At 33.9% G+C, this 18,498-nt stretch overlaps 1 protein-coding gene across 2 annotated transcripts; it reads left to right on the top strand.

Moving 5' to 3' along the window:
- The first annotated feature begins 98 nt into the window (after window positions 1–98).
- Window positions 99–18,462, top strand: CHORDC1 (cysteine and histidine-rich domain (CHORD) containing 1). Of its 2 annotated transcripts, none has more exons than XM_008589913.1 (11): window positions 99–289; window positions 3,576–3,625; window positions 6,249–6,305; window positions 7,331–7,488; window positions 10,138–10,241; window positions 10,792–10,847; window positions 14,202–14,272; window positions 15,297–15,402; window positions 17,370–17,489; window positions 17,998–18,060; window positions 18,316–18,462. In XM_008589913.1, exons 1-11 carry the CDS (start codon window positions 226–228, stop codon window positions 18,460–18,462), a joined length of 996 nt encoding a protein of 331 aa, XP_008588135.1. In that variant the 5' UTR covers window positions 99–225. The 2 variants fall into 2 exon arrangements, with proteins under 2 accessions (XP_008588135.1, XP_008588134.1); XM_008589912.1 differs by having other exon boundaries at window positions 10,789–10,847.
- The last annotated feature ends 36 nt before the right edge of the window (window positions 18,463–18,498 follow it).

Raw genomic sequence — 18,498 nt, 5'->3', positions numbered from 1 at the left:
GCCGCGGCTGGCGCCCCGCCTCCAACGCCTTCCTCCGCCCCTTCACATCTCCTCTGCGCCTGCGCGACCGGAAAATTCGCGAAGGTTCCTGAAACGGAACCGACCGTTTCCGGAAACCGGCAGCCGCCCCAGCCGTAAGACTGGTGCTTGCGACAGGGAATTGTAAGCGCACTCACTTGCGGTTCCCGGTATTTGGGCCTTACCTGGTAACAGCAGGAAAAGAAAATGGCACTGCTGTGCTACAACCGGGGCTGCGGCCAGCGCTTCGACCCCGAGACCAATTCCGAAGGTAAGAGAAACGCGCCGCCGGCCCTTCCTCCGCTCGCCACCTCTTCAACCTCAGGGAGGCCCGTTGGATTGGAGAGTCGGGGGTCCCCCGTGAGCCGTCATCGTGCTACCCCTGTCCGAGACCCCTCCTGGGTCTCCCTTGGCGGCCCGCACCTCCTGCCGGTCGCCCCCGAGTGCGCGGCGGCCTCTGGGCCCGGGCAGCGGCGTCTGGCCGCCCTCTGCGGCCGCCCAAGGAGACTGTCCCCTGGATGCACGTGTTTCCCCGTCGCCCCCGCACTCTTTAATTCGCCTGGAATTTAGAACAGACACCCTTATCCCTGGGTACCCCCTAGCGTCTTCGGAGAAGTAAAAGTTAATGAGGTACTAGTGAGCGCTCTCCGAGTGTCACTGGCTGTGACTTCGCGTGTGTGAGAGCGAGGCAGGGAGGACGGGTGGGGTGGGCAGCGGGTGTCCTAGCGTAGAAGTTCGTCTGAAAGCCGACTGTCGGCTTGTTCACCGACCCGCTGATATAAACTTCCTTTTTAAAAGTGGTCTTGGTTAGGGAAATTACTCTGTTTTCACGCTAAATTTCGATACACCTGCCGGGTGTGTACATTCGATTTTCTTAGTAGCAGCATTTGCTGCATATTCTTTTGTGGCTTCTTTATTTTAATACCATGCTGTCATCGCGATAAAGTGAGCGAAAATCCTGTGCAGCACCTAGGTGTAGAATTTAAGAATGTAAAGAGAAAGTGACGACTATAGGTGAATGAGGGAAAATGACCAATGAATTTGAATTCCGATTGGTGAACGAGATAAAGTAGGTTGATTCCTTGAACGTGTGGGAAGTGACAACACTTTCAAATTCAAATACTATTAATTGTATGTTTTTTATATGCCAGACATTGGTCTATCTCGTTCAAGGAAGATACAGCCGTTTGTTGGAAGTCAGTATGTCTGCGTGAAATGGTGCTGTGCCTAGGAGAGAGAGCTGGGGAGGCCAGGAAACCCAAAGGAGTAGACAGTCTCAAGGATTAGCAAGGAAGATACAGCCGTTTGTTGGAAGTCAGTATGTCTGCGTGAAATGGTGCTGTGCCTAGAAGAGAGAGCTGGGGAGGCCAGGAAACCCAAAGGAGTAGACAGTCTCAAGGATTAGGTGGCCGACAGTACCAGATACAGCAGGGAGTAAGATTGCTGAAGGTTTATTCATTTTAGCAAAATGAGGGTTATTTCGAAGATTTAGGATAAAAACTTCAAGTAAATAGGTTGAGTGAATGGGAACTAAAGAAAATGAGGATGAGGTGAAGAAGACAGGAACTAATGGCAAACCGTGGACTTGGTTAGGAGAAAGTTGGGGTTTTTTTGTTGTTTGTTTGTTTTAAAAGAATGGAAGAGGTTTGACTTTCTACATTGGCTAAAATAACAAATTAAGGGGATGAAGTTGAAGATACAAGTAAGTTCCGTCGTGCGTGGAGCCAGAAGCTGGATCTGTCAATCCTTAAAAAATGTTAGTCTCGACTAAATGCTCTCTGTCTTGGGGATATGGATAATTGCCGTGCTCATTGACTTACTTAGCCTATGATTTCTTTCCCCTATAGAGAAAAATTAGACTCCCTTTTAAGCTGAAGAACATTTTAGTTTGTAACACATTATAAATAGGTGTTTGAAGGAGATGTGGTTGGTAACTTACATATTTAAACAATTATTATTATAGAAAAAGCACAACTTCACAAACAGTATTTTATTTAACCCACACATATGAGGAAACTGAAACAGCTGCTAGTGGCAGAATGAGAATTTTACTGTCAGACCCAATGTTAAAGGCCCTTGACATATAACCATTATTGTGTTGTAGCTTCTTTCCCATAAGATATTAACCTGAAGAAGACCAGTAAACTTGATAAGGAAAGGCTAGAGAAGAAAATGTTCATCTGCTTGTTATTTGCTTTTGAAAGCAGTGATTTTCAAATTTTGTTCATACTAGTTGTGTGTTTAAGGTTTGAGTCATTCTTCCTGTCATTCTGCCAAAATTGACTATTATGACGTTTTATGCTTCTGTGTTGTACATGGTGCATTTTATGCCTCTGACTGTACATTAAATTTGGTGTTCAAAAATATATCTACTCTCTACTTCCATTCCCCTATTAACTTGATGTCTTTTTTGCATATCCATTTCTACTTCCAGCCTCTTTTTTTCAGCCCCTTAATTCCACTACTACCCTGAATTAATAGTTTCTTCCTAATCCATGGGTTTACTTACTGTTTCAGGAATACCTAACACTTTCTTAGTACATTTGCTAGCAGCTGTGAAACACATGGTTACTAAAGAAGCAATACTGGCTATTAATATGGGGTAGGGAGATTTCTCTGAGTACCAGGAATTAATCTACAACCTGGAATCGAAGGTTGTAGAGAACTGAAAGCTAAACAGACTTGAAAGGTTGAGTGAGGTAGCTTTATAAGAAAATTGCAGAGGGATGGAAGTGACCTCTTTACTCTAGGCTCATGATACTGTGTAACCAAGGAATAAGTGTATCAGGTTCTGATTTTTTTTTAGTGTGATACTCCATATTGTAAATTGTAATAAACCCATTTTCATAAGAGTTAAGTAAAGATTGATGGTGTGATGGGGTAGGGGGAAAAGTACAGGATAACAATCAGTAACAATCTTGAAAATAGTTTTTAGAGCTTAAACTTCTTTTTAATGAGGTTTGTACCTAGGAATTTATACCTGTGTAGGCAAGTTTAAATTAGCAATTAGATATCATAATAGTTTTAAAATTTTTGAGCCTATTCTTCCAAAATAATCTTTCTAGGGAATCTGTTGGGAAACCTTTATGGATCAGTGCAGATAGAACACTTATATTTGATAGTATTTTTGTTGAAGCAGAATTGAAAGATGATGGTCAGAATCTTGGGGCTCGAAGTTTTGGTACTAAACAAATTTTACTGCAAAGATTAGAGGAAAATAGAATGTAACTTGTTATAGTTAAACTGTTCTGCATTGTTTTTAATCTATAGTCACATTCTCTTAAATTAGAATTTTAGCTATTACCACTTGTTATAGTTAAACTGTTCTGCATTGTTTTTAATCTATAGTCACATTCTCTTAAATTAGCTATTACTATTTTAATACAATGTACTTTGTGGTGTGCATCACACTCTGGTATTAGTAAATTTTTAAGGAACAGTGTTAACCTGCATTTGGAAAAATGATTAAATGTTAACACCTGAAGGAAAAAATGATGTATACATTTTTCTTCATTATAAAGACTGGTACTTTTATTTTTCTTCTCTATTTTCACCAGATGCTTGCACTTACCACCCAGGTGTTCCAGTCTTTCATGACGCATTAAAGGTAGGAGCTAGAAGTATTTTCAGTTGCTTAACATCTGTGTAGTAAATTTACAATTTACAAAATTACATACAATACTGAATCTTTATTTTCTCATCTTTTTTCCTCAGCTTGTGACATTCTTCTTTCTTAATGACCATTGTGGGGTGCTTTAAGCATATATTCCACTAAAGGCAAAGAAGACAGTAGATGGTGATCTTAAGGTCTTTTCCATTTATAAAATTATATTATTTCTATTTCAGTTCTCATTTTCTACACCCTTTTCTTCAATTTCTTAATTTTGAGGCAAAACAGAAACAGTTGTATTGAATCTCAGTCTCTCAATCTGTCACTGCTGGCTAATAAGAACCACTCTGTATGAACGATTATTATTAACACTTAATGGTGCCAATCTCAGGGCAGATGTGTAAATGTAGAGTATTTTTGTTAGTTTTCCACCTGTCCTTCCTTTATGTTCTGTGGAATTAGAGAAGTAATAGAATGCTGTTTAAACAGGTTTTTGATGGTGATCTTTTGAAAATTTATGATAATATGGTACATTTGAAGAGTTTCCTTTGTCTATGATTATAGGTACTACTACTGTTGTTCTCAGGAGCATAAACAGTCTTACATGTTTAAATATTATTGATGTCCCTTGAATTTCCAATTATACCTTCCAAAGAATAATTGTACTCTTTTGGCATTTAACTGTTATACAACCAAATCTAAACAAAGATGTACTGAACATAAGAAGTTTATGTTAGTCTGGTTAGTTTTGAGTGAGGAAAACAGACCAAACATTCAAGAGGGCAAAGTTGAGACCTGACTCCTTTTTTTAGACTCTTTATAAACCTCTATGGGGGTGGAAACTTTGGCTCTGTGGGAATCTTTATTTTTCTTTGCAAATTTTCTTCCCTGGACTGCTATTTATTCTGTTTGTTTATTTTTTTATTGTACCTTTTTCTTTTTTCCTATGCTATTTTCTTCCTATCTCCTAACTATAGGAATACATCACTTCTCAGTCCTTAGCTTCCTGTTTTCTCTTATTCGGTTCCTTCATTTTTATCCTCAAATGTCACTTCTGTGATCATGGCTCTTACAACATATTTCTATTTGTGTCTCATTGGCAATGTCAAACCAGTTTCTAATGTGAACTCTTACTCCAAAAATAATCTGCTTCTCAACTTTGCTGCTGCTAGTAATGATGCCACTGACTTTCTAGTCATTTGGTTCATTGTCCTTTTTTTTTTCTTTAATTACCCCACTGTTAATCATTTAATCACTCCAAGTGGTGATGATTTCACTTTGAAATATTTTTGTTTCTCTTCTGCAATTCTACTGTTTATTATTGTCTCTATAAGCATTTCTTGAAGACCTAGACTTTCCAAGACTTGGGATTTCACAGCTCAGTAGATCTCAGAAAAAATATGTACATCAACATAAGATTGCTAGTTTTCTGTTTGACAAAGTAAGAGATTAAACATTGTATACAACAGAAGGAAGAGCATTTTAAGGTTAGATGGGGCATATTCAGAGAAAATGACAGTCCTTCTCAAAAAAAGACAGCAACTTTATACTTAGATATTTAAATTTATCCTTTCTTTTCTCATTTTACTGAGGTGAGTAGCATAAACCCAGATTGGCATTTGGGAACAGCTGGCCTGTGTTGTGTCTTATGTGTGTGTTTCCCAGTATCTGATGTAATTCTGTATATGTAATTAACACAATAAGGCTTTTTCTCTTCTAGAATAACTTTTCTGATGACTATATTATTATTGCAATTTAAACTCTATTTAAGGTTTTGGTAATTGTTTCATCTACATCTCCATTCAGGGTAAAAGAGAGAAATTCAAAATAAAGGATAATTTGAGTTATAAGATATTTAAAATTTCCTTTTAAAAAAAAGAAACCTGAAAGTGTGTATCATGAAAAAAAATCACTACCAAATTCTTTACACAGTTTATTGAGAAACAGTCAGGTCCAGGTGGGTATGTGCAAAGTTGGTTCTCAGTCTGAATTTAGACCTTCCAAGTCTTGAGATTGCAGCATTATTATTTCCCTATTCTGTGTATCACATTGGAATTACAGATGATAACTTAAAGCCATTTTTTTGTGAGCCACTTTGTATTTGGTTCAAAAATCACATCTGTAGTAGTTTCTATAATTTCAGGCTTCTCACTAAAGATCTTTTCACCTTCAAAGATGTAACAGTACTTATGCTGCTATGTTAAGTAATCTATGTTGTTTTGAAAATAGAGTGTTTATTGTTGAATTACAATGGGTTTTGTTTAGAAACTAAACTATTGTAATTATTATCATTAATGGATTTTTAAAGTAAAAGCGCCTTCATTTACTCCCAGATCCTTTAAATATATGAAATTTTTAGAATTATAAAATATTGTAGTTCTAAAAATCAGGCACTATTCTTGAAAACAGAACCAGTTTCTGCTTCATTATTTTAAGATGCTTCCTTTGATGGTAGGTCACAACAAAAATAATTTTATCATTGGATAATTGTTTTTTTAAAAAATCAGACTAAATATTACTTCACACCACAAGTTACTTCAGGATTCAAGGAGATAAGTGCAAGATAAGTGTGATTCCCTTGCAAATACAGTTTTCAGTTTTTTTCTTTTATGTTCCATAGGGTTGGTCTTGCTGTAAGAGAAGAACAACTGATTTTTCTGATTTCTTAAGCATTGTAGTAAGTACTAATTTTTTTCTCTAGATTATCTTCTAAAAGTACATATTACAGAAAGCATTAGATTTGAGGAATCTGATTTCTGGTATCTTACTGACTGGTCTTCATCAGCTTGAAGATAGCACCTTACTTTTAAGATGGAGCTCATCTCCGTTCCACAGCCTCCAAAATAAAGAATTTATTTCTCTTTTGGAGAGTAATGATTTAATATATTAATTACCCATATGTCATTTTGGGTTTGTTTTTGATGTTAGTCTTGAAAGAAAGAACATCAATAAGGAGGAAATGGTAGGCAACAATTTAAAGCATTTTCAGTTAGGAACAATAAATTTTTACCAAATCTAAGATACCATCGAGGTGCACGATTTTATATACCACTAAGAAAAAAACCTAAAGTTGCTAATAAACAGGCATGCCATTGATCATATGTATTCAGAGATGTTGAATGTATATATTCCTCAATGTAATGTGGTAAAAGTTTGTTGAATGTTTACCACCTGCCAAATGTGCCAAGCATCTATTATTTTATTTAATCCTAAAAAAATAAAAACCTAAGTGTCATTACCTTGATTTTCCAGATGAGAAACCTGAGTTTTAAAAAGATTAATTATGTTGCTCAAGGTCCCGTAGCTATTAAGTAGGAGAACTAGGGCTCAGATTGAGGCCTTTTTGTGTAAAAGGCTTCTGTATATAAATAATTTTTTGAGTTCTCTTTGGGGTGTTTTCCAGAATTCATTTTTTGTAAACAAGAGGTTCATGCTGTATGTTTAATAGAATAAGCAGATATTCATGAAGTATAAATCAAAGCCCTTTTTTTTTTTAAATGCCTTATTCAGAGGTGAGAACTCATTTATAAATACAGCAAATTTGGAGTCCTATTTTCAGTTTTTTTTAAATAAGTCAATGTAATAAAACTGAAGAAAACATGCAACAGAATTTATCAATAAGGAAATGAATAAATAGTATTTCTGTCATGGAATTTAAAATAGATGATAGGATAACTCTTAATAAATACCTTTCACTAACAGGGCTGTACAAAAGGTAGGCATAATAGTGAGAAGCCACCTGAACCAGTCAAACCTGAAGTCAAGACTACTGAGAAGAAAGAACTATCTGAATTGAAACCCAAATTTCAGGAGCACATCATTCAAGCCCCTAAACCAGTAGAAGCAATAAAAAGGCCAAGGTATACTTTATACAGTTGCATATTTTTGTCACAGTTTAATGATAGCATTTGTTCATGGGATTCCCTTTTATGATTTTACATACCATTTGTAGCTGTTGTGTAGGCCACCAAATTTTGAACCATTTGGTTTTTCTCTTAAGTCTGCCTTTAATTTTTATTTCCCCTCAACTTAAGAGCATGTACACAGTAAAATGTTATTGCAGATTTGCTTATTGTGCCATCATAATTATAAGTACAGGTACCGTCATGATGGGGAGTCACACATCTTTCTTAGGCCTTGGCATGTATCTTTTTTACTGTGGCATGGTGAAATTTTCAGTATGAAGGAATTGTCTTTGTTATGGAATCAGTTTGAATTAGCAGAGAACCAAGAGGTTTCAGATGCCTGAAAACTGCTGTTAATCTCTGAATTTTTAATGCATTTGATTTGATCACATATCTTTTAAAGTAATCTCAAAATAGCTTTTGCTCATTTTTCAGTAGAATTATACAGATTCTTCATTCTCACTTTCTGATCAACCAGACTCTATTTTACATTCCTACACATGTGTATTGGGTACCTCTGTTACCCTGTGTCTTTTTCGTATTGCACTTGTACTGGAATTGTTTTACCAGCACCAAGCTCTAACCAAGTGAGCTAACCAGCCAGCCCTGGAATTGTTCTAGAATCAAACTACAGAATTTAAAAGACAGATGGTTTCCAGCTCCCAAATATTGCCCCTATTGAAATTTTTATTTCATGGTATCCCCAACTTGTTCTCCACTGATCTTTTTTCTTTTCTTGATTATATATATTTATGGATACAGAATTGACTATCAGTATTTGTGTACAGTGTTTGATGATCAAATCGATATTATTAGCATGTTCATCATTACAAATCATAAATATTCTTTGTGTCCCTTACCCAGTTACTCCCTCTCCCCCTTTCCCAACACTAATAACTATAGGTTCTGTTTTCTTCTGAAAGTTCAATGTTTTTTATTGTGGCCATCTGTCCTTCCTTCCTCCTCTCCTTTCCTTTCCTCCCACTTATCAGTGAGGACATGCAGTATTTCTCTTTCTGTGCTTGGCTTACTTTCCTTAACATAATTTTCTCTAAGCTCGTCCATGTTGCTGTGAATGGCAGAATGTCATGCATTTTTATGGCTGAGTAGTATTCCATTGTGTATATATGCCACATTTTCCTTATCCAGTTGTCCATCGATGGATGTTTAGGTTGGTTTCATATCTGTGTTATTATAAATAGAGCTGAAATGGACATGGGAATGCAGGTATCCTTTTGACATGATAATTTCCATTCCTTTGGGTATATACCTAGAAGTGAGGTTGCTGAATTGTGTAGTAGTTCTATCTGTAGTTGTGTGAAAAACCATACTGTTTTTCATAATGGCTGCACTAATTTATAGTCCCACCAACAGTGTAGAAGAGTTCTCTTTTCTCCACACCCTTGCCAGCATTTGTTATTCTCAGTCTTTTTGATAATAGCCAGCATAACTGGGGTGAGATGATATCTCAGTGTGGTTTTAATTTGCTTTTCCCTGATGATTAGTGATGTTGAACATTTTTTCATGTACCTGTTGGCCATTTGTATGTCTTCTATTGATCTTACTTAAATAAATTAATAGAGCGTTAAATAATATAGGACCAACCTAAGAACCCTAGGAGACTTAATGTTTGTTTATTCATTAACACTCTTGGTACAGATCATTGTTAAAGAAACTACTCAGAATGATCTTTTTCCATCTCCAACTTATTCATCATCATGAGAGACTATCAAATGCATTTCTGACTGATCGAGCAGTTTAAAAAAAATGAAAAAGACAAGAATTCTGTCTTTGCTCATTCTTAATGTCTTTACTATTGCAATAGAGTCTACTATAATCGTATGAGTTCATATTTTTTTTTAATCATTTTATTTATGAGGCAGTGAGAAAAATTAAATATTCTATCCAAATTCATTTGGTGGTACTGTGGAGATTAGGATATAGGTTTTTATGTACTTTGTTAATGCCTCCTATGCCAATGTTTTTCATCGTGGATGTAGAATGAGTAATTTACGATATTTATTTGTATTGCTGCATTGAATTTATTTAAACAAATTGTGTACAATACTTAACCATTATGAAATGTTAGAGAATGTTGATTTTTTTAACCCTACTGAAATTTTCAGGCTTGCAGTACCATTGTATCTGCATTTATAGATCCATGTATTAGTGTCTACATAAAGTAAATTATCTCTACTAGTAGAAGTAAGTATGGATTCACTTAGTACATATTTATTGCCTGTTTATTATGTGCTCAGCATTTTGCTTTGGCATGAAATATAAAAGTATGGTCCTTGCTCTGAGTTACTCATCTTTACAAACTTGGATTTCTAGTACTTTATTCCTTTTCCTGTTAGCCCTACTTATTAATAATTGGATGTGCTGGCAATAGCATGATTATTTGAGATTTAATATTTTAATATAAGAAGCTTTTCTTTTAAAGTAAGAATGTGGATACATTATAACAATTACTTGTAAAATACTTTGTTAAATCACTTGATCCACAAAACACTGGCTTCTCATGAAGAGTCTTTTAAGGTTATTAATTTTGAGCACAAAGAAATATTTTGGTGCATTAGTAATACAGTTTTTAAAATTCTTCAGCCCAGATGAACCAATGACAAATTTGGAATTAAAAATATCTGCCTCCCTAAAACAAGCACTTGATAAACTTAAACTGTCATCAGGAAATGAAGAAGATAAGAAAGGTAAGATATTTTTTTATTGCAATTTTTGTCTGTACGATTAAGCAGTCACCCAAAAGAGACAACAGTAGTTTACTGAACATAAATATGGAAAAGTAGCATATTGCAGTAAAGAATTTACTTTTTTTCTAAATGCCAGTAATACCACAGAATAAATACATGATTCATCCCGTTATGTCTTCATTAACAATGGAGACCAATTAATTTCAAATTTTTTTTCTTCTATGGTTCATTATTTAACAGTGAGTTAAATTTTTTTGATGATCGAAAATGTTTCCTTGTGCATGGAATAATATATATTCAGTATTCTCTGATTTACACCTGATACCCTGAGAGGAAAACACTCTTTCATGATTTCTCTTACAAAGTTAAGGTATTGAATATACCATTTTATTCTAGACTAGAAATGTGTCATATATTGTGAGGATATAGGCAAAAACCTAATCATGTAGTTGGTTTTTCAAAAGACTTGTTTTAATGAAAAGATTGCTTTTTAAGAATGATGCTATTTTCATGTTTTAATTTGATTTTTTTTTTTTTTTTCTTTCAGAAGAAGAGAGTGATGAAATTAAGATTGGGACCTCATGTAAAAATGGAGGGTGTTTAAAGGTATATATTACAAAATTTATGATGAATGAAGTAAAATTTTAATTTTGAAGAAAAGGAGCTTAATTTACTCTTTCAATTCAGCAAACATTTGTGTGCCTGTTACATGTTGGGCATTGTGCTGTGGACTAGGGCTGCAAACATGGATAAGAAACTCTGTCTCTGAAGAACATCATATCTGATAGTATCATGGGAATAAATAATTCCAATTTAGTCATTATTTACTGAGCACTTACTATGTACCAGAAATTGTTTTAGTGGCTCAAGATATAGTATCAAATAAAGCAAAAATCTCTGTTCTTGTGAAACTGATGTTCTAGTATAGGGAGAAGGACAACAAATACGTAATTAAGTATTATGAATTCAGGTAGATAGGGAGAAAATGAAAGAGCTAGAGTGTTTGGGTTTGGGAGATATTTAAATAAGATTCAGTAAAGTCGTTTTTGAGAAGGTGACTGATTAATGAAGAGAATATATCATGTACACCCGGGGAAAGAGTGCTTATAGATACAGAAGCAGCATGAGTAGAGGCTTTAAAAAGATTTTTTTTTGACTGGTGAATGGCAAATATATGGTGATGAGCAGAAGTGGAACTGGAAGAAAAGAAACCAGCTAGTATACTATTGTGGAGGAACAGACAGTGGGATTGGAGAATAGAAGTTTGTTGAGAGGTGATTAAATTTGGGTTGTAATCAGACAGTGAGGCCTTTTTCTGCCTTCAGTGTGTAAAATTACCGTCTAACACTTCCTCTCCTCTTCTTTTTTCTCCATAGCTCTCATTTACCACCTTATATTACTCATTTTGCGTATTTATTTTGCTTATGGTCTGTCTCATCTCAGGACCCCTTCCGCCTATGTAAGGTTTATGAGGATAGGATTTTGTTTGTTTTGTTATTCTTGGAATGCTTAGAACAGTATATGTGGAATGAATAATATAGAAGAATTAGCAGAACTTACTAATTGATTGGATGTGAAGGGAACTTGTGACTAGAGTGTCTGAGTGCTTTGGTGGCACCGTTAACTGAGAAGGTGAAGGTGGAGTGGAGACAGGTTGTATTTTTCCTTCATGTTAAGTTCGAGGTCACCTTGCTCATTAAGGAATGGAAATACAAATGTATTTACACGTATATGAGGTAGAAGTAGTAGATAAAAGGGAATGATTAATTCTTGGAGTGGTGATGACAGTGCAAATAGTAGGGTAAGATAAGAGAATGTATCAGATGAGTTTTGAAAAATGAGTGAAAGTTCTGTAAATGGAAAAACAGGAAAAGATGTGTCAAGCAGAGGTGATAGCACTTGAGAAAACAGCAGTTAATAGTGATGGTACGAAATTTACTGGTGTGGGGTTGAGATTAATGAGATAAGTAGGGTCCAGATTTTGAAAATCTTTAATAGTGCTGAGAAGTTAAACCTTATTTTAGATTATGGAGGCCATTAAAGAAATTTTTTATCTTTTTCATTGAAATATAACATGGAAATTTGTTTGAACATATACAGATACAAGTTTATAGCTCAAGAGATTTTCAGAGTAAACACATCAATATTGCAGAGCACTCCTTGTACCTCTCCTCAGTCATAATTCCCTCCCCCAAAGGTAACCATATTTTTCTATCAACATAGATTAGTTTTGCCTATTTTTGAATTTAATGTAAAAAGAGTCATAGAATATGTACCCTTCCTTGTGTTTGTCTTCTTTTGCTTAATAATATGTTCGTTAACTTTATCTTTGTTTCATGTAGGAGTAGTCTTGTTCTTTTTCATTGCTTTAAGGTATGCCATTGTTTGAATGTGCCACAATTAATTTTTCCTTTCTATTGTTTTTTAATTTAAAATAATTTTTGCATGATGCTACTATGAACATTCTTGTGCATGACTTTTGGGATACTTGTACACTAGAAATGGAGTTGCTTAGTTATAGAGTATGTGTATTGTCAGCTTTAGTAGATACTTCCATATAGTTTTCCAAAATGGTTGTATTACTTTACACTCCTACCAGCAGTATATGAGACTGGTTCCACTTGTTCCACACTTTAGTAACACTTTGTAATATCAGACTTTTATATTTTGGACATTCTAGTGTGTGCAGTGTTCTCATTGTGGTTTTAATTTGTACTTCCCTGATGGTGAGGTTTAGTACCTTTTTGTATGTCTATAAGCCATTTATATATTCTTTTTTATGAAGTGTCCAAAACCTTTTACTTATCTTTCTAATGTCTTACTGATTTGTAGGAATTCTTTATCTATTTTAACTATGAGTTTTTTGTCAGAGATAACTGTGCTTTTTCACTCTTGATGGCTTTGATAAAGATTCTCTTTAATTTTAGTGGAATCCAATTCATCTTTTTCTTTATGACTAGTGCTTTCTCTGTCCTATTTATGAAATAATTGCTTACCTCAGGGACATGAATATTTTCTCATATAGAGGGTATATTTAAATATGCATACTATCTGGAACTCAGTATTTGTATAAGGTGTGAGGTACATGTAATTAAAGGACTTTTAAGTACGAGAGTGGTAGTAATTAAATAATTGTAATTAGAAAACAGAAATCGAGAGCTGAGAAATGAATTAGTAGAAACCGTTAGTATAGTCTTGATTGCCTAAAATCTGCTAGTTTATAAGGAAGGTTATCAAATGAAACTGATAGATATTAAGTCAGATTAACAGGATTTCATGATAAACTACGTATGGGTAGAGCAAGAGGAGAAAGGGAAGAGGACTTGAGATTTTGCACTGGGAGACTGAGTGGTTATGGTGCAATCAAATAAGATGGAAAGAAGAATAGATTTAGGGGCAATAGTGCTAAGTTCAGAATCTAACATACTGAGTTTTGTGTGCTTATGGGTTATACACAGCTTTAGGAGATATACGCACTTAGTACTGTACTTTGAATTTACAGAAAGTAAACACAAAATTTTATTTTCTATACATATATATAGGTGAATACACACACACACACACACACACACACACACACACACACACACACACACACACACCTACACACCTACACACCTACACACACACACACACACACACACACACACACCTGCCCCAGAATTGCTATTGGATGGGACCTCATATACAAACATGCTGAAAGCATCTTAATACATTCTGTTGCCTACTTTTCTATTTGCATTTCTCATAGGGACCTGTAACTTAACCATGTCCAAAGGGAATCATTTTTTATTCCTTAACCAAATGGCCTGGTATGAATTTGTGAATGTCTAGGTAACTGTCATTATTTCTCTGGAGTATTTTGCAGAGTTCAGAGAGGTCATCAGTACTACAAATATGAATGAGAGGTAACTGAGATATACAGCTAATTTTTTTTTTTTTTTTTTTTTTGTCTTGTAGACATATCAGGGTCCACAGAGTCTAGAAGAAGTCTGTGTATATCATTCTGGAGTTCCTATTTTTCATGAGGGGTAACTTGTGCATGACTAATTAAAGTATTTCATGGTAGATGTTAGAAAAGTGAAGCCTTTATGCTTTTAAACATTATTTGCCATGTAGTTAGGCATTTTACTTGCATAGGCATTTAATCTTTATGATAGCCTAGAAATGTGGCGTTTTTCTTCTTACACATGTGAAACAAAAACAAGGGTACAGTTTTTAAGGGCCATTGTGATTCAAGTTCTATGCTTTTCCTTATACCCTGTATTTTAATATGCTATTTTTTCTATTTGGGCTAAATTAGTTTTTTGTTTGATGAACTGTTGTGCGCATTGCAGGGCATTTAGAATTTTGTGCCCTGGGGTACTAAGACACCATTATCCAAGAAGACCTATACTTTTTCGTAGCCCTGAATTGAGAGCCATTCTTCTTTATTATGCTGTAGTTTATAGAAATGCAGTACATGTACTCTGTTAAAATCTTCCACTCTGTTTCCATATTCTCCAGGACTCACACCTATAGTTAGTTCTACTCCAATTTTTGTCTTTCTGTGTTAGATTTTTCTAAAGTAAATAATAGTAGATTTCACCTACTTTGGGATTGATCATCGAAGGTTATTTAATCATTAGTTTTTGTTTGCATGTTCTCACTTTACTTGTTTATTGAAATGAGAGGATTATAAATTTTTGGTTATATTACTTTTTGGTAGCTTCATAAGGAAATTGGAGTGTGAGCCATCACTGAAAAGCTGATTTGTAATTTTGTGATGGTATTGAGTGTCTTTACTCAGGACCTCCAAAATTTCTAGAATAAATGACATTCTGGTTTTATAATTATTCGTCTTCCCAATATATATCCATTTTTAACTGTTTAGTAACTTAGACCCTTGAAAAATATTAAATTAATATTTTTAATTTAATATTAATTAATTTAATTAAATTAAAATATTGCAGATTTATTTATTGATTTTTTTAAATCACATTTGTCACGATAATACTTCTGGATTTAGTTGTTTGTGAAATTTTATTTCTGAAATTTTTCTATGATAATTTAAAGGATGAAGTACTGGAGTTGTTGTAGAAGAAAAACTTCTGATTTTAATACATTCTTAGCCCAAGAGGGCTGTACAACAGGGAGACACATGTGGACTAAAAAGGATGCTGTAAGTAATCTTTTCAAAATAGCACACTGGGTTGTATTCATCTGAGTCCTTTTTAAAAGATTTGAGATTATTTTGTCTTTAGATTTTTTTTAAGAAAAGTTCTTCTTGTCCTTGCACAACAAAGCTTTGATATGCCTGTAAAGTAAAATTAATCGAAGTCAAGCTCCCAGAACACTGCATTTTAAGCAGCATAGCCATTGTGTATGTTGATGCAGGTGTCTGGGTTTTTGTGAAGTTCTTAAACCTGTCAAAATTAAAGCATCTTTTTCCTTTTCCTGGTGCCATTGTGTATGTTGATGCAGGTGTCTGGGTTTTTGTGAAGTTCTTAAACCTGTCAAAATTGAAGCATCTTTTTCCTTTTCCTGGTTTGTTGTTGTTGTTGTTGTTGTTGTTGTTGTTAGTAAAATTGACTACATAACATGTTTCACTTTTTTTAAAAAAAAATCTCATTTCTGCTCATTTGATGTTACTAAGCATGTAGATCTCTGAGTCTTTTTTGGCCACTTAAAACTTCATTCACCCATTTACAGGTGCACAAACACTTCATCTTGTGGCCAAAGAGGAAGATTGCATACTTGTTTCAGTGGAATACTTTTGAATGCTTCTGTTTGGTACAGGAAAATTTATCACAAAAATAAAAAGTATTAGTTCCTACTTCCGTGAACACCTTTTTAAGACTTGGGCTATACAAATAATTAGCCAAAAGCCCATTAAATTGTAAAAAGGCAAGCAATTTATTGCTAAATAAGTTTTTGTCTGTAAGCTATTGTTAGTGTATTTTAGAATGTATTAAATTAGTCTTTTGTGTTGTATTAGTATTAATAAACTGGTCTTTTCATAAACACACACAAAACCTGTACCTTTTAACTTAAAAAATAATTGTAAATTTTCAGATTAGTTTAGAGATTTAGTCAATATTTGTGTATTCTATAGTTGCTACTTTTTAATAACACATGGTTAGATATTGTAAATATCCCCCACACCAAAGTTATAATGATTAGTCTCCCACAAAACTTCCAGGAATGATTTATTGGCAAATAGTGAGGTCTGCCTGTATATTTTTGTCAAGGTTCAAAAGTTTGAAAGTTTTACTTTGAAAAAATAAAATGTTTTCTGTTATGTTAAAAAGTTTTTACAGTATAACCCTTGATGAGATTTTTTGTTGTTGTTTTTAATGTATGCAGTTATCAAGCAGTAAGTTCTAAGCTATTAGCTTAAGGCAAAAATGTGAGTCATAATATATAATTTAAATTTAGTTAGTACAATTGTACCAAAATACAAATATTGCCTTTTACACTATCTCAGAGTTTCCTGTATTATGTGACTAAATTATTATCATTTATAAAATAAATCAACATTTGCATCTTTTTAAAAAATTTATTGGATTGGTAATGTACCTCTGGTATGTATGATTATTTCTAATAGTAATCAGAAGATTATGTCCACAAATTCTTACTTTTTTCTGCATCTTAATATGAGAGGAAAATAAGTATTTGATAATAATAGCAGATAGTTATAAGTGGCCCCTTATTTTTTCCCCAAATTCTGATTTGATAAAAACAAATTGAAAGGTCCTATGCATGAAGTTAAGGTATTGTCTGGTTTATCCCACTAAGCAAAAATGTCTTTCTTATTTCAGTCACCAAAAAATGTTTTTATGATAGTACTTAGTGGATTACAGAATGTTAAAATGGGACAACGTTTAGTAGGAGTTCTTAAATTGTCTTTTTTAATGTATATTAATACTATGGCCCTAAAAGAGAAAAGCCAAATGGAAGGAATAAGCATGTTCTCAAATCATAAAACTATGAAGATTCTTTGTATCATGATATCTTTTATTGTTTAAACCTCTTGGTAAGAACTTTAGAAGTTGTGCATGTTAAGTTTTTCTCAGTTAGATGGGTCAGTTTCCTCTTTTTCATATGTATGTCACTTTTTAAACTTTCAAAGTTTCTACTGTTTTACAGGGGAAAAAAGTTGTTCCATGTAGACATGACTGGCATCAGACAGGGGGTGAAGTCACCATTTCAGTATACGCTAAAAATTCACTTCCAGAACTTAGTCGAGTAGAAGCAAACAGCACGTTGGTAAGTACACTAAATAACTGAGTAAAACATTCTCTTCTATACATTGTTATCTGTATTATAAAATATGTTAGTGTATTATAAAATAATTGTTATTTCAGCTGATTTTAAGATAAGATCCCTAAGATTAATTCATTTAAATTAATTTTAATTAACTTAATGATTTAAGATAAGAGCTTTAATTTTTCCCATATGAAAAAATAAATTACTTTGCATGGAAACTTTATTTTATGTGAAAGATCTCTGCCTAATAGAGTAATTTCTGAAGCATTCTGGACGTATTATAGTAGTTTAGAAGATTTATCAAGTAAGTATGGTCCTTAGTTCTCAGCATGAAACTTAATGTCAATTTTTCTTTTGTTTGCAGACTTCTCAAATTAAAAAAATACAATATTGGCAGTTTCTTAAAATAATTGATTTTTGTTAGTGTCATCTTGTTTTTATAATCATTATTTGATACGATAAACCTTTAGTTTGAATTCGATTAATCAACTTTCTATATCTTTTTCAGTTAAATGTGCATATTGTATTTGAAGGAGAGAAGGAATTTCATCAAAATGTGAACTTATGGGGTGTAAGTATTATGAATCTGTCAGAATTTTATCTGATAATTTAAAATACTATTTGTAGAATAAATGGAGTACTTTAGTAAGCGTTGATTTGTAGTACAGGTATAAGTTAATATTGTATCTTACAAAAAGGTTAAATCTAAGTATAATATTGTCTTTAGAAACTTGGGTTTGGGATTATTAGCATAAGGAAGACCTTTGTTTTCCTCTGAGACTGATAAAACAACCCAGATTTACTGTAATTCTCTTTGATGTTACAGGTGATTGATGTAAAGCGAAGTTATGTAACTATGACTGCAACAAAGATTGAGATCACCATGAGAAAAGCTGAACCTATGCAATGGGCAAGCCTTGAACTGCCTGCAAACAAAAAGCAGGAAAAACAAAAAGAAGATATAACAGATTGAGGGGGGGGGGGGGGAATTGCCTGTTTCAGAATTCTT

This window comes from Galeopterus variegatus, unplaced genomic scaffold, assembly GCF_000696425.1.
Source record: "Galeopterus variegatus unplaced genomic scaffold, G_variegatus-3.0.2 Scaffold5753, whole genome shotgun sequence".
NCBI lineage: Eukaryota > Metazoa > Chordata > Mammalia > Dermoptera > Cynocephalidae > Galeopterus > Galeopterus variegatus.
Note: the sequence above shows the minus strand (reverse complement) of the source record. Positions and strands in the feature narration are given on the sequence as shown.